Below are 25,318 nucleotides of genomic sequence, written 5' to 3'. Positions count from 1 at the left end.
CTCTACATACATGTACATAGCGCCCGTAAGCGGTTCCGCGGACTCAACCAATGAAGTCATTCGCGTAACCCCTATACGCAGCTCAACAAGTAACTCTGGAGAGATATTTGAAAGCCATCATGGACCAGCTGAAAACCAAGATATAGCAGCGAAAGTTAATTTAGTGTTTGTAAAAAGTAGGGGGGTTTGGAGAATTTTCTAGTATTTCGAACATGCTAAATTCGGAGTGGAACAAAGTGTACAATCCTGATAAAACCGGCACAAAGTGAAAATGATGGTAGTGCTGTTGTGTGAAAGTGAAGTAAATTACAAACAAGGCAAATAGGCACCTTGATTGAGAAATCATTGAAGCCGCTAATCCAGCAAGCACTCGGCACTATTCGCATTCGCCAAAATCGGGTAGTCACTCAACTTGGCGACTCACTCTCCTGATCGGCATCACCCTGCACTGCCTCCAGAGTCTGTGCTATGTCCTTGCCCCAGAAAGCTATGCGCATCTCGGCACTGCTCTTCTCCTGGAAGACAGCGTCGAGGCGCTGGCTTTGCTCCTCAGTGAAATGACCCCGCCAATCGCCCACCTGAAGCGGAGAGTGCACGGGAGAGAGTGAGGAGAGAGAGAGAGAGAGAGAGAGAGAGAGAGAGAGAGAGAGAGAGAGTGAGGAGAGAGAGAGAGAGAGAGAGAGTGAGGAGAGAAAGAGAGAGTGTGTTACTATGGTTACATGATAGATGCCGTGACTGTGTGTAGCAAGAGTGCATGAAAACCAGAGTGTGCAGCTCGGATGGGTTGCTGTCACGGCGGAATTCCGTGATTACATCATTTTAGTGACGTAGTGCGTACAAGCAGGAATAATGCAGGATTCAAGCAGGCCTTTTTCTGCACAACTGCAGCTCAGTTGTACGCAATACTCCATTTCCCGCCTCAGATCTGCGCCAAATATGATGTAATCACGGAATTCCGCCGTGACAGACACCCATAGCAGAAAAGGCCCCAAGCTGCACACTCTGGGTTTCATGTACTCTTGTGTGTAGTCATCCTGGGCAGGTGCTTAGCAACATACAGGGGCGTAGCAGCCGGTCCGGCCGGTCCGGCTTTGACCGGACCACTTTCTCGCCCAGAAGTGCCCAGACTGCAGGATTTTGCACCCTAATTTCAAAAATTTCCCGGGGGACACCCCCAGACCCCCTCCAACCGGACCACCTCCAACGGCGGTGCTACGCGCCTGACATAGGCTATCAACATTGCATGCTCTCCACGACCGACCTCGTTCACTACACCAGCAACACGACCCCAGTCAGATATTGACACGTTCACATAATAATAATAATAATAATAATAATAATACCACAGCACGCGTACAAAGGCCAAAGAACAATGCATGAGAATACACTGAAATTAAGCCAAGTCCGCTTCTGTCTCCAGTCAACAAAAACTCATCCATAAACAATGTCTGATCTCCATTTCGACTTGTCTGCAGCAAATGCTCGTGCTCCTTCTAGGTCGCTGGCATTCTTCAAAGGGATGTCGTGCCCTGCCAGGTCCTTCATGATGGTGGTAGGGAGAGTAGCCGCGGGACGGCCCCTTCGTCCACGTGACCCCGCTTGAAAATAGCAGGACATCGCAAGCCATACACGTTCACATACTCAAGCTTATACGATATGAATCCCAAGCCTTGGTAAAGGGTATGGTGTCACACACTTCTCATTTTACAGTGCTATATCCAGCAAAGTGAGGGTCCGCGGGTGTATACGCTCCCCTTATATCTGCCATCCCGAGACAAGACTACAACTTGTAGATGCAGGGTTCGCACTCCCCCTCCCCCCCCCCCCCCCCCAAATCCTCTTTCTTCTTTTATTCTCTCGGCCATATCACACACCAGTGGTTACTCATGTTTACCTTTCCTTTACGCATGAACGGGACAGCACCGGCGTGGCGTAGATCGTTCATCCACGTCATGTTGCTCTTTGCATCTGTTTTCATCTTGGAGAAGCTGCTCTTCTCTATGGTTAGACCAACAATGGTGTCGTTGCATTCCAAGCCGAGAAAGTTGGCCACTTTCGGAATCACCTCGGCAGGCCTCTGGGACAGTCAGAAAATGAACAACAAAAGCTGAATAAGGTATGGCACGTTGCAGTAGCTACAGGGCGGATTGGACTTTGTGAACGAATGCAGTCCATCAATGCAAGCCCAACAGTTACAACTCATCTCACTATAGGTAACTGCCGTGATCTGACTACCATCTACTTGTACCCGAAAGGCTTCCCACGTACAAGACTTGCAAGATGTGTAGGCACTAGTATTCCAGCTACCCAGACCCGACATTGCCGCCTTTACACACTCCACGACCAATGCTTACGACATCGGTATTGTCCAGCACTTACCGCCTTCAGATCCTCGTAGGTGATATGAAGCACCTCTTCCGAGCACGTGTACCAAGACATAACGAAATCAAACCAAGACCCGCACTCCACTGCATGATGAAAACCGTTGAAGAGAAACACACGTAATGCGCACATGCGTTAATGTTATTCCTTCTGGTGTTCCGCCGTCACAGGCATGGAGCAATGCATTACGGAGAAGGCTACAAAGGCACGCCTAACTACTTCCTTAAACAGTACTAACTACTTCCTTAAACAGTACTAACTACTTCCTTAAACAGTACTAACTACTTCCTTAAAAACAGTACTAACTACTTCCTTAAACAGTACTAACTACTTCCTTAAACAGTCACGACTAACTACTAGTGACTACTGTAGAAGTACAAACTTTCGTTGACGAAATCTTTCGTTAGATCACTCCACCAGCAGGTTCGTTACGTACTGATTCTCGTTCTTGCTCGAGGTCTGTCACCCCGAACGCTCAGAAAAACTTTAGTTTGGTACAAACAACTTGTAATTGCACAGTAAGCATTTCATATATGTCGACGTGTATGTGTAATTGTAGTTGTCTTTGTAGCTATATTAAATCTGCTGTCTCCGAAACGCTTGCTCACTTTGGTACAAACTTTAGTTATTTCGTGCCCCCTAATGAATATAGCGAAAGTTAATTCCAAACGAAATTTTGAACTTATACAGTAATTTAAATTTAGTATTAAAGCCACCTGTGCGCATGATCATCACAACCATAGAAATAGGCTACAGCCGACAGAACAAACCCACACTGTACAACACGTGGGTCAGTGGAATTGACCATTGTGTATGCAGCTGAGGACCAAAATGGGTCGCCAAACCAGACTAACGTTAGTGATGATTCTACTTCAAAGAAAAAACCATTTTAATACCACTTTAAAATCTCACATTCCTACCTTGGCCATGAATGAAAAGGTCACAGAACTCTGGGAATTCCCCAGTGTATTCGTACTCCCAGAAGCCCTTGTAGTGGTAATACTGCGACACACACACGTCCTTCGGATTGCGTACGACGTGCAAGTACTTGCACTTGCTATCCGGTGTGTTGCCCTTCGCTGCCATGTGGTATGGGCTATGGTGGATCAGCACGGTGATGTGACGGTACAGCAGAAAGAAACAGAGCACACACACACACGGATATGCACCTTTTGGACCTTTTGACGTCCATCGCCGGAGGCGATGATAGCGATGCTACAGCAGAAGCCATAGCAGCTTGTGCTGGGATTGCACCATTCAACAACTTGCAAGACTGAAGAATTGACCACCACTATACAACCTGGTCTACACCACACAGCTATGAAGTGGCTTTTTCTGGCCAGTGAATCCCTATTTTTTGGTCTTTTTCATTTTTCCCGCACACACATCACACCATATACTCCGGCATGCACTGGCTGTTGGTAACCACCCAGGAGAATGGTAGAAAAGTCAGCAGGAGTCTGAGAAAGAGAAGAAAACCGTGCGTGACCATAATCGTCGGGAATCAAACCCGCAACCTCTCGATTGGAAATCGCTGCACATACCACTGCACCACATGGGACACACACACCTCACACCTCAGACCTCAAACCTGCCCATCGCGGAAGCGATGATAGCGAACAGCTATGTTAGACATAGCAACTTGTGCTGGGATTACACCATTCAACAGCTTGCAAGGCTGATGAATTGACCGCAACAAATGTTTAGCCTGGTATCCACCGCACAGCTGATTGAAGTGGCTTTTTTCTGGCCAGTGCCGGAATCCCTATTTTTCTTTATTTTTTATTTACACACACCACACCACATACTTCGGCATGCACTGGCTGTTGGTAACCACCCAGGAAAATGAAAGAAGAGTTAGGAGAATGAGAAAGAGAAGAAAGACGTGTGCGGCCATAATCGTCGGGAATTGAACCCGCAACCTCTCGATTGGAAATCGACTGCACATACCACTTGCACCATATGGGACACACACACACACACACACACACACACACACACACACACACACACACACACACATATTCAGCTCACTATCTACCCTAATGGACTGGCTAATAAGTCACCCCATCACTGCGGCATGAATATGAACACTATCAGTGTCCAGTAACTCTAGATACCAACCAGGGAGCTGTATTTTACTACTCCCTGATACTAACCATACCTGTGGCTCTTAAAGATGCGTGGTGACGTCATGGCATCTGCATCCTTCTGCTCCATTTCCTCAAACCAAGGATTGAGCTCTCCTACGGTCTTCTCAACGGTTTCAGGATAGCCTTTCGTCTGCAGACACTTCACGATCTGCTGCATCCACGTCGTGCCTAGTCAGAGCACAATCAATCAGCCATGCGACTATTAAAATTATTATTATTATTATTATCGACAGGTTTGCGGTGAATCGTTTATGTACAATAGGGTTGCGTATAAGGATAAGCCTCATGGTGAGGAGATTTACTGTAAAACCTGTGACTAACGGCCACCCCTTGGGGCCTGAGAAAACGATCTTTAGTGGCAGGTGGTCCTTAGTTAGAGGTTTGCACCGCACAACCATTATAATTATGAATGTGAGACCGTCCGTGCCTGGCGAAGTTGTGTCTGTAGTACCAGGTTGGTCGCTAGTCACGATGGTCTTTAGTTACAGGTTTTACTGTAGTATTGTGCTATGGAAGTAAAAACTTCTTTTATGATAATATCAGTTGTGCAAGCATTAGTGATTGGGAGTGTCCCAGTCAGTCACACAACACAGGGAGGGAAAGCAATAGCAAAACCCGGCTGAACAACCAAAGGACTTTTCTTGTCGCTGTGAGTCGTGCGACAAAGGCAAAGCGGTTTTTACTGTTTTGTATCCGTTGTAGCGTTACTTGTAACCGATGTGGCATAAGAAACAATTTGGGGTGTCGTCCAACAGCTACCAGTATACAAATACTGGAAAGGGAAAAAAGAAGGTTTGCCAACAAACAAAATTGGCAAACTATAGGAATAGCCATAATCGTAGATTAAAAGACCAAACTGCAAACAGCTGCCAGACTCCTCCTAACGAGAGTGAATTTGCAAACTTGCCGATGATTGTGCCGCTCAGAGTAGGATGGAGAAGAAAAGTAAGATTGCACAGAGAGAAGCCTGGTGTGCTAATCACGGTAGACTGAGTGTGTTGTAGCAAATTCTCCATGCCATGGCTAGTGGTCAGACTATTCTCCATGCCATGGCTAGTGGTCAGACTATTCTCCATGCCATGGCTAGTGGTCAGACTATTCTCCATGCCATGGCTAGTGGTCAGACTATTCTCCATGCCATGGCTAGTGGTCAGACTATTCTCCATGCCATGGCTAGTGGTCAGACTATTCTCCATGCCATGGCTAGTGGTCAGACTATTCTCCATGCCATGGCTAGTGGTCAGACTATTCTCCATGCCATGGCTAGTGGTCAGACTATTCTCCATGCCATGGCTAGTGGTCAGACTATTCTCCATGCCATGGCTAGTGGTCAGACTATTCTCCATGCCATGGCTAGTGGTCAGACTATTCTCCATGCCATGGCTAGTGGTCAGACTATTCTCCATGCCATGGCTAGTGGTCAGACTATTCTCCATGCCATGGCTAGTGGTCAGACTATTCTCCATGCCATGGCTAGTGGTCAGACTATTCTCCATGCCATGGCTAGTGGTCAGACTATTCTCCATGCCATGGCTAGTGGTCAGACTATTCTCCATGCCATGGCTAGTGGTCAGACTATTCTCCATGCCATGGCTAGTGGTCAGACTATTCTCCATGCCATGGCTAGTGGTCAGACTATTCTCCATGCCATGGCTAGTGGTCAGACTATTCTCCATGCCATGGCTAGTGGTCAGACTATTCTCCATGCCATGGCTAGTGGTCAGACTATTCTCCATGCCATGGCTAGTGGTCAGACTATTCTCCATGCCATGGCTAGTGGTCAGACTATTCTCCATGCCATGGCTAGTGGTCAGACTATTCTCCATGCCATGGCTAGTGGTCAGACTATTCTCCATGCCATGGCTAGTGGTCAGACTATTCTCCATGCCATGGCTAGTGGTCAGACTATTCTCCATGCCATGGCTAGTGGTCAGACTATTCTCCATGCCATGGCTAGTGGTCAGACTATTCTCCATGCCATGGCTAGTGGTCAGACTATTCTCCATGCCATGGCTAGTGGTCAGACTATTCTCCATGCCATGGCTAGTGGTCAGACTATTCTCCATGCCATGGCTAGTGGTCAGACTATTCTCCATGCCATGGCTAGTGGTCAGACTATTCTCCATGCCATGGCTAGTGGTCAGACTATTCTCCATGCCATGGCTAGTGGTCAGACTATTCTCCATGCCATGGCTAGTGGTCAGACTATTCTCCATGCCATGGCTAGTGGTCAGACTATTCTCCATGCCATGGCTAGTGGTCAGACTATTCTCCATGCCATGGCTAGTGGTCAGACTATTCTCCATGCCATGGCTAGTGGTCAGACTATTCTCCATGCCATGGCTAGTGGTCAGACTATTCTCCATGCCATGGCTAGTGGTCAGACTATTCTCCATGCCATGGCTAGTGGTCAGACTATTCTCCATGCCATGGCTAGTGGTCAGACTATTCTCCATGCCATGGCTAGTGGTCAGACTATTCTCCATGCCATGGCTAGTGGTCAGACTATTCTCCATGCCATGGCTAGTGGTCAGACTATTCTCCATGCCATGGCTAGTGGTCAGACTATTCTCCATGCCATGGCTAGTGGTCAGACTATTCTCCATGCCATGGCTAGTGGTCAGACTATTCTCCATGCCATGGCTAGTGGTCAGACTATTCTCCATGCCATGGCTAGTGGTCAGACTATTCTCCATGCCATGGCTAGTGGTCAGACTATTCTCCATGCCATGGCTAGTGGTCAGACTATTCTCCATGCCATGGCTAGTGGTCAGACTATTCTCCATGCCATGGCTAGTGGTCAGACTATTCTCCATGCCATGGCTAGTGGTCAGACTATTCTCCATGCCATGGCTAGTGGTCAGACTATTCTCCATGCCATGGCTAGTGGTCAGACTATTCTCCATGCCATGGCTAGTGGTCAGACTATTCTCCATGCCATGGCTAGTGGTCAGACTATTCTCCATGCCATGGCTAGTGGTCAGACTATTCTCCATGCCATGGCTAGTGGTCAGACTATTCTCCATGCCATGGCTAGTGGTCAGACTATTCTCCATGCCATGGCTAGTGGTCAGACTATTCTCCATGCCATGGCTAGTGGTCAGACTATTCTCCATGCCATGGCTAGTGGTCAGACTATTCTCCATGCCATGGCTAGTGGTCAGACTATTCTCCATGCCATGGCTAGTGGTCAGACTATTCTCCATGCCATGGCTAGTGGTCAGACTATTCTCCATGCCATGGCTAGTGGTCAGACTATTCTCCATGCCATGGCTAGTGGTCAGACTATTCTCCATGCCATGGCTAGTGGTCAGACTATTCTCCATGCCATGGCTAGTGGTCAGACTATTCTCCATGCCATGGCTAGTGGTCAGACTATTCTCCATGCCATGGCTAGTGGTCAGACTATTCTCCATGCCATGGCTAGTGGTCAGACTATTCTCCATGCCATGGCTAGTGGTCAGACTATTCTCCATGCCATGGCTAGTGGTCAGACTATTCTCCATGCCATGGCTAGTGGTCAGACTATTCTCCATGCCATGGCTAGTGGTCAGACTATTCTCCATGCCATGGCTAGTGGTCAGACTATTCTCCATGCCATGGCTAGTGGTCAGACTATTCTCCATGCCATGGCTAGTGGTCAGACTATTCTCCATGCCATGGCTAGTGGTCAGACTATTCTCCATGCCATGGCTAGTGGTCAGACTATTCTCCATGCCATGGCTAGTGGTCAGACTATTCTCCATGCCATGGCTAGTGGTCAGACTATTCTCCATGCCATGGCTAGTGGTCAGACTATTCTCCATGCCATGGCTAGTGGTCAGACTATTCTCCATGCCATGGCTAGTGGTCAGACTATTCTCCATGCCATGGCTAGTGGTCAGACTATTCTCCATGCCATGGCTAGTGGTCAGACTATTCTCCATGCCATGGCTAGTGGTCAGACTATTCTCCATGCCATGGCTAGTGGTCAGACTATTCTCCATGCCATGGCTAGTGGTCAGACTATTCTCCATGCCATGGCTAGTGGTCAGACTATTCTCCATGCCATGGCTAGTGGTCAGACTATTCTCCATGCCATGGCTAGTGGTCAGACTATTCTCCATGCCATGGCTAGTGGTCAGACTATTCTCCATGCCATGGCTAGTGGTCAGACTATTCTCCATGCCATGGCTAGTGGTCAGACTATTCTCCATGCCATGGCTAGTGGTCAGACTATTCTCCATGCCATGGCTAGTGGTCAGACTATTCTCCATGCCATGGCTAGTGGTCAGACTATTCTCCATGCCATGGCTAGTGGTCAGACTATTCTCCATGCCATGGCTAGTGGTCAGACTATTCTCCATGCCATGGCTAGTGGTCAGACTATTCTCCATGCCATGGCTAGTGGTCAGACTATTCTCCATGCCATGGCTAGTGGTCAGACTATTCTCCATGCCATGGCTAGTGGTCAGACTATTCTCCATGCCATGGCTAGTGGTCAGACTATTCTCCATGCCATGGCTAGTGGTCAGACTATTCTCCATGCCATGGCTAGTGGTCAGACTATTCTCCATGCCATGGCTAGTGGTCAGACTATTCTCCATGCCATGGCTAGTGGTCAGACTATTCTCCATGCCATGGCTAGTGGTCAGACTATTCTCCATGCCATGGCTAGTGGTCAGACTATTCTCCATGCCATGGCTAGTGGTCAGACTATTCTCCATGCCATGGCTAGTGGTCAGACTATTCTCCATGCCATGGCTAGTGGTCAGACTATTCTCCATGCCATGGCTAGTGGTCAGACTATTCTCCATGCCATGGCTAGTGGTCAGACTATTCTCCATGCCATGGCTAGTGGTCAGACTATTCTCCATGCCATGGCTAGTGGTCAGACTATTCTCCATGCCATGGCTAGTGGTCAGACTATTCTCCATGCCATGGCTAGTGGTCAGACTATTCTCCATGCCATGGCTAGTGGTCAGACTATTCTCCATGCCATGGCTAGTGGTCAGACTATTCTCCATGCCATGGCTAGTGGTCAGACTATTCTCCATGCCATGGCTAGTGGTCAGACTATTCTCCATGCCATGGCTAGTGGTCAGACTATTCTCCATGCCATGGCTAGTGGTCAGACTATTCTCCATGCCATGGCTAGTGGTCAGACTATTCTCCATGCCATGGCTAGTGGTCAGACTATTCTCCATGCCATGGCTAGTGGTCAGACTATTCTCCATGCCATGGCTAGTGGTCAGACTATTCTCCATGCCATGGCTAGTGGTCAGACTATTCTCCATGCCATGGCTAGTGGTCAGACTATTCTCCATGCCATGGCTAGTGGTCAGACTATTCTCCATGCCATGGCTAGTGGTCAGACTATTCTCCATGCCATGGCTAGTGGTCAGACTATTCTCCATGCCATGGCTAGTGGTCAGACTATTCTCCATGCCATGGCTAGTGGTCAGACTATTCTCCATGCCATGGCTAGTGGTCAGACTATTCTCCATGCCATGGCTAGTGGTCAGACTATTCTCCATGCCATGGCTAGTGGTCAGACTATTCTCCATGCCATGGCTAGTGGTCAGACTATTCTCCATGCCATGGCTAGTGGTCAGACTATTCTCCATGCCATGGCTAGTGGTCAGACTATTCTCCATGCCATGGCTAGTGGTCAGACTATTCTCCATGCCATGGCTAGTGGTCAGACTATTCTCCATGCCATGGCTAGTGGTCAGACTATTCTCCATGCCATGGCTAGTGGTCAGACTATTCTCCATGCCATGGCTAGTGGTCAGACTATTCTCCATGCCATGGCTAGTGGTCAGACTATTCTCCATGCCATGGCTAGTGGTCAGACTATTCTCCATGCCATGGCTAGTGGTCAGACTATTCTCCATGCCATGGCTAGTGGTCAGACTATTCTCCATGCCATGGCTAGTGGTCAGACTATTCTCCATGCCATGGCTAGTGGTCAGACTATTCTCCATGCCATGGCTAGTGGTCAGACTATTCTCCATGCCATGGCTAGTGGTCAGACTATTCTCCATGCCATGGCTAGTGGTCAGACTATTCTCCATGCCATGGCTAGTGGTCAGACTATTCTCCATGCCATGGCTAGTGGTCAGACTATTCTCCATGCCATGGCTAGTGGTCAGACTATTCTCCATGCCATGGCTAGTGGTCAGACTATTCTCCATGCCATGGCTAGTGGTCAGACTATTCTCCATGCCATGGCTAGTGGTCAGACTATTCTCCATGCCATGGCTAGTGGTCAGACTATTCTCCATGCCATGGCTAGTGGTCAGACTATTCTCCATGCCATGGCTAGTGGTCAGACTATTCTCCATGCCATGGCTAGTGGTCAGACTATTCTCCATGCCATGGCTAGTGGTCAGACTATTCTCCATGCCATGGCTAGTGGTCAGACTATTCTCCATGCCATGGCTAGTGGTCAGACTATTCTCCATGCCATGGCTAGTGGTCAGACTATTCTCCATGCCATGGCTAGTGGTCAGACTATTCTCCATGCCATGGCTAGTGGTCAGACTATTCTCCATGCCATGGCTAGTGGTCAGACTATTCTCCATGCCATGGCTAGTGGTCAGACTATTCTCCATGCCATGGCTAGTGGTCAGACTATTCTCCATGCCATGGCTAGTGGTCAGACTATTCTCCATGCCATGGCTAGTGGTCAGACTATTCTCCATGCCATGGCTAGTGGTCAGACTATTCTCCATGCCATGGCTAGTGGTCAGACTATTCTCCATGCCATGGCTAGTGGTCAGACTATTCTCCATGCCATGGCTAGTGGTCAGACTATTCTCCATGCCATGGCTAGTGGTCAGACTCAGTTTAAAAGTGGCCCAGAAGAACTGTACATGTACATGTGCTATCTGGCAGAAAGTCATGTCCAGTACAAAACTCTACAAAACTCTACAAAACTCTACAAAACTGCTGAACCCACCAGACTTTGGATAAGTCACAATGAAGACGTCATCCGCCTTTGTCTTAAAATCAGGGATCTCCTTGCACCGCTCGTACTTGATGGCTATGTTGAAGGGAACTCCCTGACAGATGTTTGCTGTCCATGGTAGCGGGTCCCCTGGTGACCAGCTTGTCTTACTCTTACAGCCCTGCAGTGGCACACGATATACACAGCATTGATAGTGGTCTGTGTGCTAGATTATCTAGCTACAGACAAGAATCCAGCAATGACCAGAAACTTGAATAACCAGTCCATCACCACTGTCAATACGGGCCCAGATTCATTCGGACACACATGTCCCAGTTTCTCTCCAGAATTCATCAGTGACTCGTGTGCACATGAGGGATAAGGCTGAGAACAACAGCATGCAGCAGCCACAGATAAACAACTGAGGGTGTGTGGGGTGGGGGCATGGGGGTTGGGAAGGGGAAGCAAGGCCGTCACAGCCGGGGCAGCTGAGGCTGCCCCACTTTTTGGCCGGTATTTTGTTTTGGAGCACACTGCAACAAAGCGCTATGATCGAAGCTCAGCGCAAAAGCGCAAACATGGCAAATCCCTGTCCCCGATCTTGGTTTATTGCAGAATCAAAAAGTCTTCCATTGCAGTTGCACTGAAATGGCACCAAATGCCTGAAAAGGCTTGCAATTGGCTTCATTTCTTGAAATTTTTTCCGGGGGGAGGATAATGAAGAACCCTTGTCCTCGATCGTAGCGTCTTCTTGGTTTGTTGCAGAATCAAAAAGTCTTTCATTGTAGTTACACTGAAATGGCACCAAATGCTCAGAAATGCTTGCAATTGGCTTCAATTTTTGAAATTTGTTCCGGGGGGGGGAAGAAGCATGAGGCGAACACTTATAAAAGAAAAGGAAGGACATCATGTTACAAGTTATGACCAACTGTCCACCAAGGTACCCAGATCAGATCATATACAGTCAGCATGCATGACAATAGGGCACACAACTGAGAGGAGTACAGTCAGACCTCGCTTATCCTGTCCTCTTTTATCCGGATCCCTCGCCATCTGGAAGAAAATCGTTGGTTACCGATTTACAGCATATGTCAGGCATACATACAGTATGATTGTGTGTTTGACTATCCGGTTCCCTCGCCTATCCGGATATGTTTTGTGGAAACGGATGTGTGCGGTTAAGCGAGGTCTGACTGTACTGAGACAATCAACGACCTGACGCCTAGCTCCAACACATCTACAGGGCGCAAACCAACAACCTTCCAACTTGGAAGGCTCAGGTTAGGAAAAGTCCAAAGAGGATAGTGGACAGTTGATCATAACTCGTAACATTTTTGTCCTTCCTGAAAGTCACGAGCACCTCGGTCTGCCAGGCACCTTGTGGATGAGTTGTGACTACCAAGCATCATGACTTGCTCTCTATTCACTCGGTGAGTGCTGAAAGTGGTAGACATCTTCTCAATACCTGCCTCACTGACTTGCCGGCATCATGTCTAATGGTACAGCAGTAGAATCCCCTGGGCAAACTCTACAACTCAGTCTGCAAGAGCTCATAACCCCATGAGTACCGTATTTCCCCGGGTATAAGTTGCACCTTTTTATTAGGGCTCAAACGGTTAGTCCGATTAACCGGTTGCAGACCGGTTAGGAAGAATTAACGGTTAACCGATAAAGATAACGGCTACGCAGTAACTTTTCAGTCAATTTTTCAAGTATCAGGTCATTGCAAAGTATGCATTTTCGCAGGCTGTCGCACGCGTGAAGCAATTTCTGGGCTGTCAACTCGGTCATATCTGGTCTCTTGGTGTGAGAGTATGTATGAATGAGCATGCAAGAGAATGTACATGTGTGCGTTGTGCTGAAAAGGGTACATTTTTTGAATGAGTATAGTCAAATATACGGTTAAAAAAGAGTCCGCAGGATTGCCGTGGCTTATAGGTTATAACCGTTAAACCGACCGTTAGCTTAGCAGTTAACCGTTAGGGGTAAAACCGTGACCGTTTGAGCCCTACTTTTTATACTAAAATTGAACGGCAGAAAGCCGGGGTGTGGCTTACAATCGAGCATGGTGGGTACATAATGTGGGGAGTGTACCACGCCAAACCCCAGGTGCAGAGCGGCTGCATATCGTATTTCCGCGATTAGACATCGCACTTGATTAAAAGTCGCACCCCCATTTTCAGATTTCAGCCATATTGTTTTGATATATTCACTTCAGTAGTAAGCCATGCTCGACTGTAAGCCACAGAAGGCTGGGAATCAGCTCAGCCAATACATCATATTGATCTGTTTATATGCTTTCCAGCTTCCAAGAAAGATTTTCTTGATGATTTCGGAAGGTTGTGTATGGTGCTTTCAGAGCAGCAGTCAGCACAGAGATATTGAGGTGCAGAGTGTGTGGTGAACATTTGTACACGAGTAGAGAGAGCCCAAATGACCCACCAACCAATACACCCGAGAAAAGAACTGCCAATCGGTTCAATCAGGGTTGTATCATGTGATTTTTGAGGCGGTTGGTGTGCGATTTTTAGGACATCAAGAATACTCGAATACTCGAATATTCGATCGGAGAAAATCGGAGTACTCGAACTCGGGATCTCAGTGCCAACTTTCACCCCTACTTTGAATGAAGGCAATGCTTTGAATCTACCGTACGACATGTGAAATTGTGGTGTGTGTATGTGTGTGTGTACGTGTGTATGTGTGTGTACGTGTGTGTGTACGTGTGAGGGAGTCGTACTTACGACTCCCTGGTTTGTGTACTAAACCGTGGGGAATTTTCAAGTCCAACTTTGAACTTGAAGTTGAAGTTGGCAACCTCAACTTCAAGGATCCTTACTGGTATCTCTGTGTGGAAGCAGTGTGCCGTGGAGGGCACCCGTAGCTTGGAAAACAGAGCTCAATAGGGGGTGTGGACACTTGTTTGTAGTAATACAGTAGTATACAATTATTTACTTTTAGTAGACTGTAAAATTCTCATTCTACCTAGGAAGACAAATGACCAGCACAAGTCACTCGACTGGCCTCTTCCAAACAAGTAAAATAATTGCACCTCAGAAATGGAAACAATCATAATGATCGAATTGACAGGTACTCGCTGGCAATGTCACTTCCGATCTATCCAACCGGTAACCCCAGACTCGTAGTCACGGCTTTTGACTTCTCATGATTTGAGTCCGCTCAAGTCTCTGCGACTATTTCGAGACTCCCTCGATTTAGCGGCCTAAGCTATTGCCAGTCTGGCAGTAGTATTGGGAATAAATCCATGATAAACACAAAAATTAATGATAATGTACTGTACCTCAACTTTCCCGTTCAAAATCACGTAGGAGTTTGCGACGGCCATGGTTTCAATTATGCAAACCCGCTGACAACAAACTCAGTGACGGAAAGATAATAGTATCGGCTCGAAGCCTTCAGTCTGGCACACGTTTCAACTATGTTATTTGCCTGAACGACGTTGGCATTGAATGCAACCTTTTTCTGTCACAGCTGAGTCACAGTCATCGATCGGTGTCCTGAAAGTGAAAAGAATACAAAACAGGAACCGCCCGCGATAGCCGGATTTCATCATCCGGTGTATACATGTAGCATGCACCACTGCACCTGGTGCACTGCCCGGTGATCTGGTAACACTGAAGTGAAAGGAGCTAGCTGAGGGATGGTGCCAGCTGCTGTGCCTTGACCAGGCAGGAATGGACATCAGATTCTCATCTCTGATTCTGACTGATATGAGTCTGACTGTCTGAGTCTACTACAATCAGACCTCGCTTAACCGCACACATCCGTTTCAACACCGGTGCACCGTTTATGTTGGATGCATCACGTATGCTAGAAATATGTAACCAGCTTTTTTTCTTCCGGATGGCGAGGGAGCCCAGCCGGATAAACGAGGACCGGATAAAGCGAGGTCTGACTGTACTGACTCTGTATTCATGAGCTGTAGCCTGTAGCTTGTCGATCGATCATGACAGTGAGCTTGATCTGACGTGATCATGGTGATGGGGAAAGTTTCTTGACATGACATCGATGTAGAGAAAATAATCCGCGACGTCCTCAGTCACTACAATGTAGACTGCTGTTGGGCGAATCTGAAAGTCTTGTAGCGTTCAAACGGCTGAGGAAACCCAGATCCCAGTGAGAAGAGATTATCAGACCCCAGCCTACCCCCCTTCGTCACAACAAAACTGAAGAATGGCAGGTAAGCGAGTACTAGCGCACACTTTGTGGCGACCGACTTGTGCATTGTGCTTTGATAGCTAGCAGCCGGATAGCTGTTGTATTGTAGCCAGCAATATTGACTGTGACTTGACTCATTTCGAAAGAGTTGAGATGAGGTTCACTTCTCCACCCAAACGTTGAAATGGCGTGCACTTTAATACGGTGTTGCGTTTTCAAGGTTATAAATACTAGTAATTAGTATACCATGGTACGTCATGTACCACTAACGGTACCAGGGCTTCGGTTCCCTGGCGATGTGCATGAGCATGGTACCAAGTAGCCACTTGCCCTGAAGCCTCGAAAGGTGCGTGGGCGAAGAAAAATAGTCATGGTCAGGTTAGTGTTCTGTTCTAGTCTGGCCTGGCCTTCGACACGCGCACACACTAGCGCAGAAGACTGTATTTTCACGAGAAGCAAAACCGTCTCTTTCGTTCCAACAACCAAAAAGCTACACTATGCAAAGCTGGCTCAGCGAAACTGACCCCAGAGGAACCTAAATCGGAGCCAGCTGGACAAATGCGGTATTACATGAAATACTTGTGAGGCATTGAGGTGCACCGAAGCGGAGCATACCGCATGATGCCAGGAGCTAAGGTCAAACAAAGCACAGAGAACAGACAGTATGACCCCAATCTGTCCCTGCGGGAATTTGCGGAAAAAACTCTCGAAACTTGCGCAAGAAATTACGGCAGAAAGTAACAAAAAATGCGACGAAAAGTGCGGAATGATGCAGAACTTGCCAGGAATTCGCGGAATTATATTTGCAGAAAATTGCGAATTTGGGCCAAATCACGAAATTTGTTGCATCGTATATCTACTCGGGAGTCGTACTATGCAAATAACCTACAGGATCATGGAAAGAACTGCGTGAAAAGTGCATAATAATGTGAGATATAGTGCAGAAAACAACAGAAAACGCGGGAAATCGCAAATTTTGCTGAAAATCGCGGGTTTGGGCCGAATCGCGAAATTTGTTGCATCCGTGGAATCGCGATTTCCTGGAGGGACAGCCCAATGGCATTGATCACACCAGCTAGAGAGGAAGAGAAAGCAGACCTATGGGCAGCTGTGTTGCTCAAACATCCACGAAAATCTGGCGAGGTTCATGTTCATTCAGTGCATATCGTATTTCAGCAACTAGAAACGTCTTCTGTTATACTTAGTGTAATGGAGTCTTAGTTGATTGGGTGCACTCGACTTTACTTTTAGTGATTTAGGACAGGTCATGTTTTCCATGACCGAGTCTCCTATTGGTGGTATGATTATGCTTAGCACCTATCTCAGTATCTGAGGAACTTGGCACGGTAGCCACTGTGTCACTGCAGCATAGGATTTTCTGCACTGAAACAGTGAGTAATTACTATTATTGCCAATGAGAGCTAAAGCCGCTGGTTGCTGATCTCCAGTGTAAACTTCCAGTACTGCGCACACACCATGCATGTGCGTATTGAGCTGGGAGAAACACATTGACGCTGCAGTAACTGGTACTAGTATGTAGCCAAAATTGAATGGATACTGATTTGTACCGGGTCACTAAGCTAGCTAGACCCCGGTGAAGGATACCAGCGGGTTTTTGATGGGCACGAGTACAGACATACTAGTACTGTACTCAAGGTCCTGGTGTAATAATTGGTATCAGTTGCAAGACTCGGGAGCAGGTCTGTTCCAGGGAACGGCATTGGTGGGCAACTGCTGGCCTGGTTAACATCGTACCTCCAGAACCGGAAGCTGCAAGCTGTTGTTGGGGGACAGACCTCTACCCCCTCTACCATCCGGTCAGGCGTCCCTCAGGGCAGCATCCTAGGGCCCACATTGTTTCTAGTATACATAAACGACGCCGAAGATCAGCTACCTGCCAGCGTCTCCATTGCCGTGTATGCTGATGATACTACGTTATACACGTCTGTCATGCCTGGACAGACCACAGAGGCCGCCGCAGCTGCACTTCAGACAGCCGTAAACCAGCTGGAAGCCTGGGGAAGTACTTGGAGGGTTACCTTTGAGCCCTCTAAGTCACAGCTGATGTCCGTGACCAGGAAGCTGGCCCCTCCAGACTTCCCCACTGTCCAATTCCTTGGCACCCCTGTTCCTGTCAGCAGCCAGTTGAAGCTCCTTGGGGTGGTGTTCGACGAGAAGCTCAACTTCAGCGCCCACCTCCACCAGCTTTCTGTGCGCGCACATCAACGCCTCCATTTCATGCGGAAGGCAGCCCCCATCCTGGACGCTGCTGGACGCCTAACCGTCTATAAGGGCTTTGTAAGGCCCATACTTGAGTATGCCCCACTAGCCTGGCTTGGTGCTGCCCAGACCCACCTTGGGAAGTTGGACACAGCACAGCGCAAGGCCATGCAGATGATTGGACCCACCACCGTCCTCCAGAGTCTGCGGGCGAGACGGACGGTCGCAGGGCTGTCCTATCTCTACAAGGTAGTGAACTGCAAGGGCCCACCCCGTCTGACACGCATGCGCCCTCCCCCAAAACCACGGGCCGATACTGTTCGAACCCGCCAGCAGCATTATGCTCAGCGCCAGCACCGGGAACAGCTCTTAAACACCACCCCGGCACCAGTCCCGATTACCTTCGACGTTCCTTCCCGTACTGTTTCCTTGAATTGTGGAACAGCCTCCCCGAGGACGTCTTTCCCCGTCTGGCCAATCACTCTCCACTCACAGCTTTAAAAAAAGGTGTCAACAAACACATCTCAGACCAGCCATGGTCTTGGGACGTGCTTTGAAGCCCATCATGTTGATCGTCTCACTGTTCTTTCCAGATCGCACCTCTCGGTTTGGGGATGTGCATTGAAGCACCCCATACTAACGGTCTATACTGTCCTCTCTTGGTCACCACTCTCCCTATTACCTATATTGTAATTACCATTCATGTATTGCGCTTCAGATTTTCTTCCGTTTTTGTCTCTTGGTGCGTTACCGGCATGGCGATACTAAGACCTAATGGTCAGTGGAGTGCCTGTAGCCTCACCAGCACTGCTACTATCTGTGACTGTGGCGACCACCATTCAATGTCTCGTCCTCCCCTAACCGTACCCCAACTCTCTCTCTCTCTCTCTCTCTCTCTCTCTCTCAGCTCTCTTTTTATCTGTCTTTTCTTACTCTTTTTTCTTTGTCAGCTTTCCTGGTGGTTATGTGCTTTTTCAAGTAAATAAATAAATAAACACTTCATGTTCTCTAACTGCCAGGTGATTGGCTATCTGCATGACTACAGTCACGTGACATACACTGTTGATTGATTTAAATAAAGTGAGAAAATATCAACATGTCTATAACTTGTGCAAGCTGTTGTGAATCCAGCCTCTTCCTTCCGCTGCTATCATACTGTCCAGGAAATCTGAAGGCAGAAATCGAGGCGGCAAATGTCAACTTTATGCGCTGCTTTGATGGCGGAGATTTTGATGGTCTTTCGATGCTCTACACGGAGGACTGCAAGCTCATGCCGACCGGAAGTGCCACACTAATCGGCAGAGAGGGTAGGTGGTGTTGTGCCGACAGAGCTAACTGACAATGCTGAATGATGACTAGTGCTGCCAGGTCTGCCGGACCACTATGAGGTCGGTGGTGATGCTATGTTCTAACCTCGGTCTTTGACATTGAGCCGCGTGACTCCGAGGCTCTGCAGCTCGGGGATCAACAGACAGTTTACAGTGTATGCTGTATTTCTTCTTCACTCCTCACGTAAACTGCAGGTGTTAAGGCTGTCTTTTCGTCAGCGTACAACGGCGGTGCAAAGAAAGTGCAGTTGACTGTTGCTGAAGTCGGAGAGCTCGATGCCAACTTCGAAATGGCTTACGAGCGCAGTCAGTACATCTTCTTTAAGGAGGATGGCACTGAAGCAGACAGGGGAAAGTAAGTAATGTTTGATGACTGTATCATTGCTCGTGGGTTACTTTTCACAAACCACACCTAGCAAGAGTCAACAATCTCCCAAGAGTACGTGTGGGGTCTCCGACGATGAAAACTCGCATCCCGTGTTCCAAGTACGAATTGCAGTACTACAGTACGTACAACGAAGGGCAGCGTGTGCGCAGTCCACTGAGACATCTTCCCGTGATGATCGTGCTGATGACTCGCATTAGCCATGCAGGTTTCTGTTAGGAAGTGCTACTCGCCTGGTTGTTAAAAGCGGGCTGGGAACGTACAATGGGAAAACTTCACCACGTGATGTGAGTTTTGCCGCCCACGGACCCCATAAAAAGGGTAGCTGCACACTCTCCGCAGCTTCTTATACTCTTGCTGCTAGCATTGATACACATTGCCTCCGACTGACACTCAGATGTTACGGAGAAACGGCAGCCGTAGATGTTCTTGGGACCTGCTCATAACGGTATTGTTCGTCAAAATTCCCATGTTGAGTGATAGATGAAAAATATTATAATGATATGCCCGTAGTGATCATAATTGAGTGTCGTTTCACTCATTTGTCAGATCAATTCTACGATGTTCTCATGTCATTTGCCTTCCTGCTGTAGATACGTGGTGATCTGGAAAAAGGTGGAAGGCAAGTGGTACCTATACACGGACATCTTCAACACTGACCTCAAGTAGAGTGTGCATGATAACAGCCTGATGAATAGCTATCCCGCTCACTTCGTACTCCAAAGCTGTGGACTTCTGCATTGCCAAGACCCATGGAGGTTATTGATATTGCTTCTTGCGATCAGCTCCTTGAATATATTTTAGCCCATTTCTCCGTAGTGAATTGTTTTAGTGAGTGACTTACTATCTTATATGTAGTTTCTTTCAGCACAGTATGCTGCGTGACTGTTGTAGGCCCTTGTCGAATGACAAGCAGCCTGGTCTAATAGAGAACATCATTGTCAATTTTAGAGAGTATTTACCTCGGATACCACCTTCACGATAATCTCCTCTTCTGAAAAGTATAGATCTAACGCTAAGAGTATAAACGGTACCATTCTGCAGTGTGTCATGTACGAGTAGGATGCATATGTGTCCGGAAGAGACGGTGTACTCGTATCACATCCTGACCTACTTGACCTTGCACAGTCACAACAGGCCAAGTTATCTCATACTGGACTCGGTCTGTGATTTGGTGGAGGATGCTGCATGCACTCACCTTTCCTTTACTGTAAAGTGATCATCAGAACAAAATTGAAAACTCAAGGCATACCATTACAACTGGATCTGGCTTCAATAAGGACACAGGACTTGTGTCGTGCTCAGCGTGCGCTAATCCAGAAATACATGCACGTTGCTGTAGCAGTCACCTCGTGCGGCCACTTGGTGGTTACATGTCATGTGCTGTTACAGCTATGCATGTTCTGGCCAGAAAAATCCGACCTCATGAATAAAGAAGCGCTGAGCTCGAGTGTGCAGAATGGAGCTAGGGCCTAGGACCAAGTAGCCGCCCGCCCGCCCCCCCGGCAATGTTATATTCATGAGGTTGGATTTCTGTGGCCAGGATTGCACATGTACATGCAGTGCACTGTGGACCACACAGTCACTCAATGTTGCCGTGTGATCAAGCTACAACAAGAGACTTTCGAGGCAATCCTGAAATATCATATTCCCTTGCACTGTTATGTTACCGCATCAAACATATCCCACAGCACTACAATAGTACACTGTACATGCATGTACAGTAGGGCAAAGCCAGCTGCAGCTGTGTGGCAAAGTATAGCCCTGAGTCTGCATGGACAATGAATTTCATGCCAGGCCCATCTTGGTTATTTCTTTACAAGTACAATCCTTTCAAAAGTACATAACCCCACAGCTTAGTATGCTATTACTGCAGCATCTATGACCGTGGTGCAGGACTTGTGGTGGTGTGTTGAATTTACCGTCTCTTCAATGTACATGTAGCAGCAAAAGAAACGGGCGGCAGTGCTAAAGAAAAGGCACCGACATAGGAAACTAGCTATCAATATCAATCGGTCACTGGAGGCATATCATATAAAACAGCAGAACAGGCTCCATGGGCAATAAATAATAAAGTGATATCAGCTGAATTCGCAAAGTAACGCTGTGCATCAAACCAAGCAAAGTGCTGGTGGCGAGCGTTGGGAGGAGAACAAAAAACTGCAAATGAATGAGCAAAACGAGCTCTGTAGATACCATGACCAGCAGAATAGTACAGACAAGTAGCAGTAGCGGCAGGCGGTCAGCGGAAGAGTGGGCGGCAAACAAGCAAAGCACATTCAAGAAGAAGAACAGCAGTGCCGCCATGAAAAACGCCTAGCTAGAGCTTCAAACCTACACACGTGGCTAGTTCGGCATCGTCGTTATTACATTCACCTGTCAGCATCTCAAGCATCCAAGCACCTGGAAATGGAAATGGGAACAGTTCTACCGCCGACTGCCCAAAAAATACAGCAACAGCACACATGCAATTACAGAGCAATTCAAAAACACGCGCAGCGCATTGATGACGAACATAGCCAGCTGCGCAATATAGCATAGCATAACATACCAGAGAGAAGTGATGGTCTTTGTTCACATATTTACAGCTCTTGATGCTCATCGGTGGGTTCATCACCATCTGGCAATGCAAGAGTCTCCTCTTGTGCATCTGCTGGCTTCTCGGACTTTCGCTTCGCCCTCTTCTTCGGCGCTTCAGTAGGCTCCACGGTCGGAGGCACAAACTCAAACTCTTCACTGTCCTCTGGCGTGGCCTCGGTGGTTGGCGGCTCTTCAGATGTGCTGTTGGCATCGTCACTGGTGGTGCCATTCACTGTTGCATTCTTGGCCTTTGCTGCCTTGCTTGTTGCATTGACCTTCTTCTTGGTGGGTACAAAATACTTGGCTTTGTTTCCGAGGTAGTACATCTCCCGGTCGAGGTTGTTGGTTTTGTCCTTCAGATCACTGCTCAGCAAGACTGGGTCTTCGGACTTCTTGGTCTCATTCTGCTTGGCTTCTGTTTCATTGAGCCATGCTTCCGTCTCATTAGTCAACGTGATCAAAGCGTCCACTTCGACCTTTGTGTAGAGACTGTCCACATAACCGGGCATAGGCTTGGTGAAGTTCAGTGCCGGCACAATGAAGTAGCGCGAAGAATTGATTGAGCTGCGCAGCTGACGGACCAACAGTGGGCGATTGACATGCTCCTTCACACGTCGCACAATCGGGCGAGCAGTCTTCTTCAGATCAGCCAGCTTCTCGTCATAGATCTTACGAGTAGCATCTTCGCCTTCCTCATACAGCCAGTCAGAAGCCGCAGATAATGCAGTGGTGACGTTGGCACGCTCCTCTTCCTCAGATGCCTCGGTATACTCCTCAGAATACATCTTATCTTGCATATCAAATATGTACGCCTCTAGAGCGTTCTTGGATGCCTCGAGAAGCACTTTCTCCAGATCCCTGTCAGCCATCTCTTGGAGACGTGCCTTGGTTGCCGTTACAGTCTCGTTTGAGAAGGGTACGAAATCCTTGCGGGTCACAGTGAAGTTGAGTAGCTCCTTGATCATCACAGGCTGCGGGGGCTTCTTCTTTGCCTCAGTTGCATTGCTTGCAGTGGAGTTGGCTGCGGTAGAGTTGGCGGAGGATGTAGCGTTAACTGTCTCGTTGGTCTCTGACTTTGGCGCATCAGATGACTCTTTCTTTGTCTCTTCACCTTTGATCTCATCTGTCTTCTCCTTTTCTCCATCCTTCTCTGGTTGGGCTTTGTCCTCAGTCTGTTTGCCCTCCTCTTTCTCTGAGCCAGAAAAGAAGCTGGAAATTCCTCCGACAATATCAGAGAAGGCGGATGCTTCATCCGTGTCATTCTCAGGCTGTGGGGCCTTTTCAAACAGTGCTTCGATGTGGTCCAGGGTTAGAACTCCGCCAGTATCCAGGTTGAAGTGAGCCTTCACACCTTTCGGCTCAATGTTGTCAGCATTATGCTTGGCGAATATATCACCGACGCCAGACACCGACACATGTGTGATGTTCAGAGGACCATGCTCTACCACCTGCTGCTTGCTGAGGTGAGAGAGATCGCTATAGTCCAGGGTGAACTCAAAGTCGTCACTGAACTTGTTGAAGGTCATGATCTTCTTCTGTGGCATGACGTTATGGCGGTTGTAGAGCACGCGGCGTACATGCTTGACATTACCTTCATCAGTCTGACGATCAAATGCCACTTCCATGGGAAAGAAGCTGATGTCCTTCACGCCAAACTTCTTGATGCGGAAAGCCTTGCTCAGGCCAGCGGCAGAGTATGATGCACCAAGAGCAGCTGCCTCATCACTGTTCACAGACTTGCCCAACTCGGTCTTCTTGGCAACCTCCATAAGGAGTTGTTGAACTTTGGGCACACGAGAGCCGCCACCAACAATAATGACCTGCTCAAGATCGGATGCATCCATTTCAGCAGCCTTTAGTGCCTGCTCAACAGGTGCTTGCACTCTGGCGAAAACATCCTCGCACATCTTCTCAAACTCCTCTCTTGACACTTTGGCACGGAAGTCAATGTCAGGAAGAAGTCCCTCAATCTGGGCCATGTGATCTGTGTTGGCACTCAGTACTTGCTTGACACGATTTGCCTCCTTCAGCAACTTGGCCATGGCGCGAGGAGATGTACGTACACTCTCTGACGTCTTCTTCTGAGAGTCGAAGACGGTAGCAAGATGGTCGCGGAGACGCAAGTCCATTTCCAAACCACCGAGAGTACGATCAAAGCCGACGGAGCGGACAGTGAGCTGAGGAACAGTCTCAGTAAAGCCTAGCTCCTTGATCTTTACAGTCTGGTATGAGACAATGGTTGCAACAGTACTTGTCGCACCCATGTCAAAGAACATGAGGTTCTGCTCAGTGTCATTGAAGGTCTGGCGGCGGAACACGCCGTAGTTCAATGCAACACCAGTGTTGGAGTTGAGCAACTGCAGGACTTTGAGGCCAACCAGCTCGGCAGCATACATCATGGCATTGCGCTGTGCCTGGGTAAAGAATGGCGGAACAGCAATCACTGCGTCCTTGATCGGGTGCTCAGCATAAGTCGACGCCGTCTCGCGGGAGTTATTGAGCATCATAGCTACCAGTTCCTCCACACAGTAAGTCTCCGTGTCGCTGTATTCAATGCATGCTGTGCCACGTTCTGCATTCTCTGCCAGCTTGTAGTGGGGAAAGCGTTCACTGAACTGTCTCACAGCAGCACTATCGAACTTCTGTCCCAGAATGTGTAGAAGGTATCTGAAGGCAAACTTGGGAAAGCGAATCCCTGTGTTCATGGCAGGATCTCCAAACAGACGCTCTCCATCTCTCATGGACACAATGTTCGGTGTTTTCCGTCGGGACTCCTTGTTCAGAGCAATTTCCATAGGCACTCCGGGTTTCACAATGGCCACCTTGATAAACTCACTGCCAAAATCCACGGCCATCACAGCAGCGCTATCCACATGGCTCACACTGGCTACGGTCAAAACAAGCACCGCCAACGCGGCAATGCTCCCCCGAGCCATCGCTTTCTCTCGAAACAGGCAAACAGCCCAAAAAGTATTCTGGAACCAATGAAAAGATGCTAGACAAAGCTCCGAAGAAAGAAGAAAGTTTTACTTCAGTTGACGTGTTTTCTGCATGCACACGTGTCGTTGTTTTCTGTGCTTATGCCACGTTAGTTTTAGACTGAGCATGAGACTTTGAAACCGATCGTGATCGCGATACAGCTAGCTATTATTTCCGCATT

The 25,318-nt window shown here is 48.1% G+C and overlaps 3 protein-coding genes across 3 annotated transcripts; 1 reads left to right on the top strand and 2 right to left on the bottom strand.

The window, feature by feature from the left end:
• Positions 1 to 90: 90 nt before the first annotated feature.
• Positions 91 to 15,000, bottom strand: LOC135808265 (sulfotransferase 1C2-like). Its single transcript, XM_065321432.1, has 7 exons — positions 14,768 to 15,000; positions 11,479 to 11,647; positions 4,547 to 4,703; positions 3,303 to 3,478; positions 2,380 to 2,468; positions 1,895 to 2,077; positions 91 to 578 (listed from the first exon to the last, which is right to left on the bottom strand). The coding sequence occupies exons 1-7, from the start codon at positions 14,810 to 14,812 to the stop codon at positions 408 to 410; spliced, it is 990 nt and encodes a 329-aa protein (XP_065177504.1). The 5' UTR covers positions 14,813 to 15,000; the 3' UTR covers positions 91 to 407.
• Positions 15,001 to 15,510: 510 nt separating this feature from the next.
• LOC135808264 (uncharacterized) lies at positions 15,511 to 20,679 on the top strand. The gene is made up of 4 exons (XM_065321431.1): positions 15,511 to 15,667; positions 19,029 to 19,172; positions 19,389 to 19,548; positions 20,172 to 20,679. The coding sequence occupies exons 1-4, from the start codon at positions 15,661 to 15,663 to the stop codon at positions 20,245 to 20,247; spliced, it is 387 nt and encodes a 128-aa protein (XP_065177503.1). The 5' UTR covers positions 15,511 to 15,660; the 3' UTR covers positions 20,248 to 20,679.
• Positions 20,680 to 21,490: 811 nt separating this feature from the next.
• On the bottom strand, positions 21,491 to 25,213 carry LOC135808262 (hypoxia up-regulated protein 1-like). The gene has a single exon (XM_065321429.1). It carries the CDS (start codon positions 25,092 to 25,094, stop codon positions 22,161 to 22,163), a length of 2,934 nt encoding a protein of 977 aa, XP_065177501.1. The 5' UTR covers positions 25,095 to 25,213; the 3' UTR covers positions 21,491 to 22,160.
• Positions 25,214 to 25,318: the final 105 nt, after the last annotated feature.

Source organism: Sycon ciliatum, chromosome 2, assembly GCF_964019385.1.
Source record: "Sycon ciliatum chromosome 2, ocSycCili1.1, whole genome shotgun sequence".
Classification (NCBI taxonomy): Eukaryota; Metazoa; Porifera; class Calcarea; order Leucosolenida; family Sycettidae; genus Sycon; species Sycon ciliatum.
This window is presented reverse-complemented; position numbering and strand designations above follow the sequence as displayed.

Bases quoted from the DNA above. Each gene is read 5' to 3' on its own strand.
- LOC135808265 (XM_065321432.1), bottom strand. From the start codon at position 14,812: ATGGCCGTCGCAAACTCCTACGTGATTTTGAACGGGAAAGTTGAG. The intron at 3,479-4,546 runs GTATGGTTAGTA...GATCCACCATAG, and splicing joins CGCATCTTTAAGAGCCACAG to CCCATACCACATGGCAGCGA. The intron at 2,469-3,302 runs GTAGGAATGTGA...TTCATCATGCAG, and splicing joins CCTTTTCATTCATGGCCAAG to TGGAGTGCGGGTCTTGGTTT.
- LOC135808264 (XM_065321431.1), top strand. The intron at 19,173-19,388 runs GTAGGTGGTGTT...CGTAAACTGCAG, and splicing joins CACACTAATCGGCAGAGAGG to GTGTTAAGGCTGTCTTTTCG. The intron at 19,549-20,171 runs GTAAGTAATGTT...TTCCTGCTGTAG, and splicing joins ACTGAAGCAGACAGGGGAAA to ATACGTGGTGATCTGGAAAA.
- LOC135808262 (XM_065321429.1), bottom strand. From the start codon at position 25,094: ATGGCTCGGGGGAGCATTGCCGCGTTGGCGGTGCTTGTTTTGACCGTA.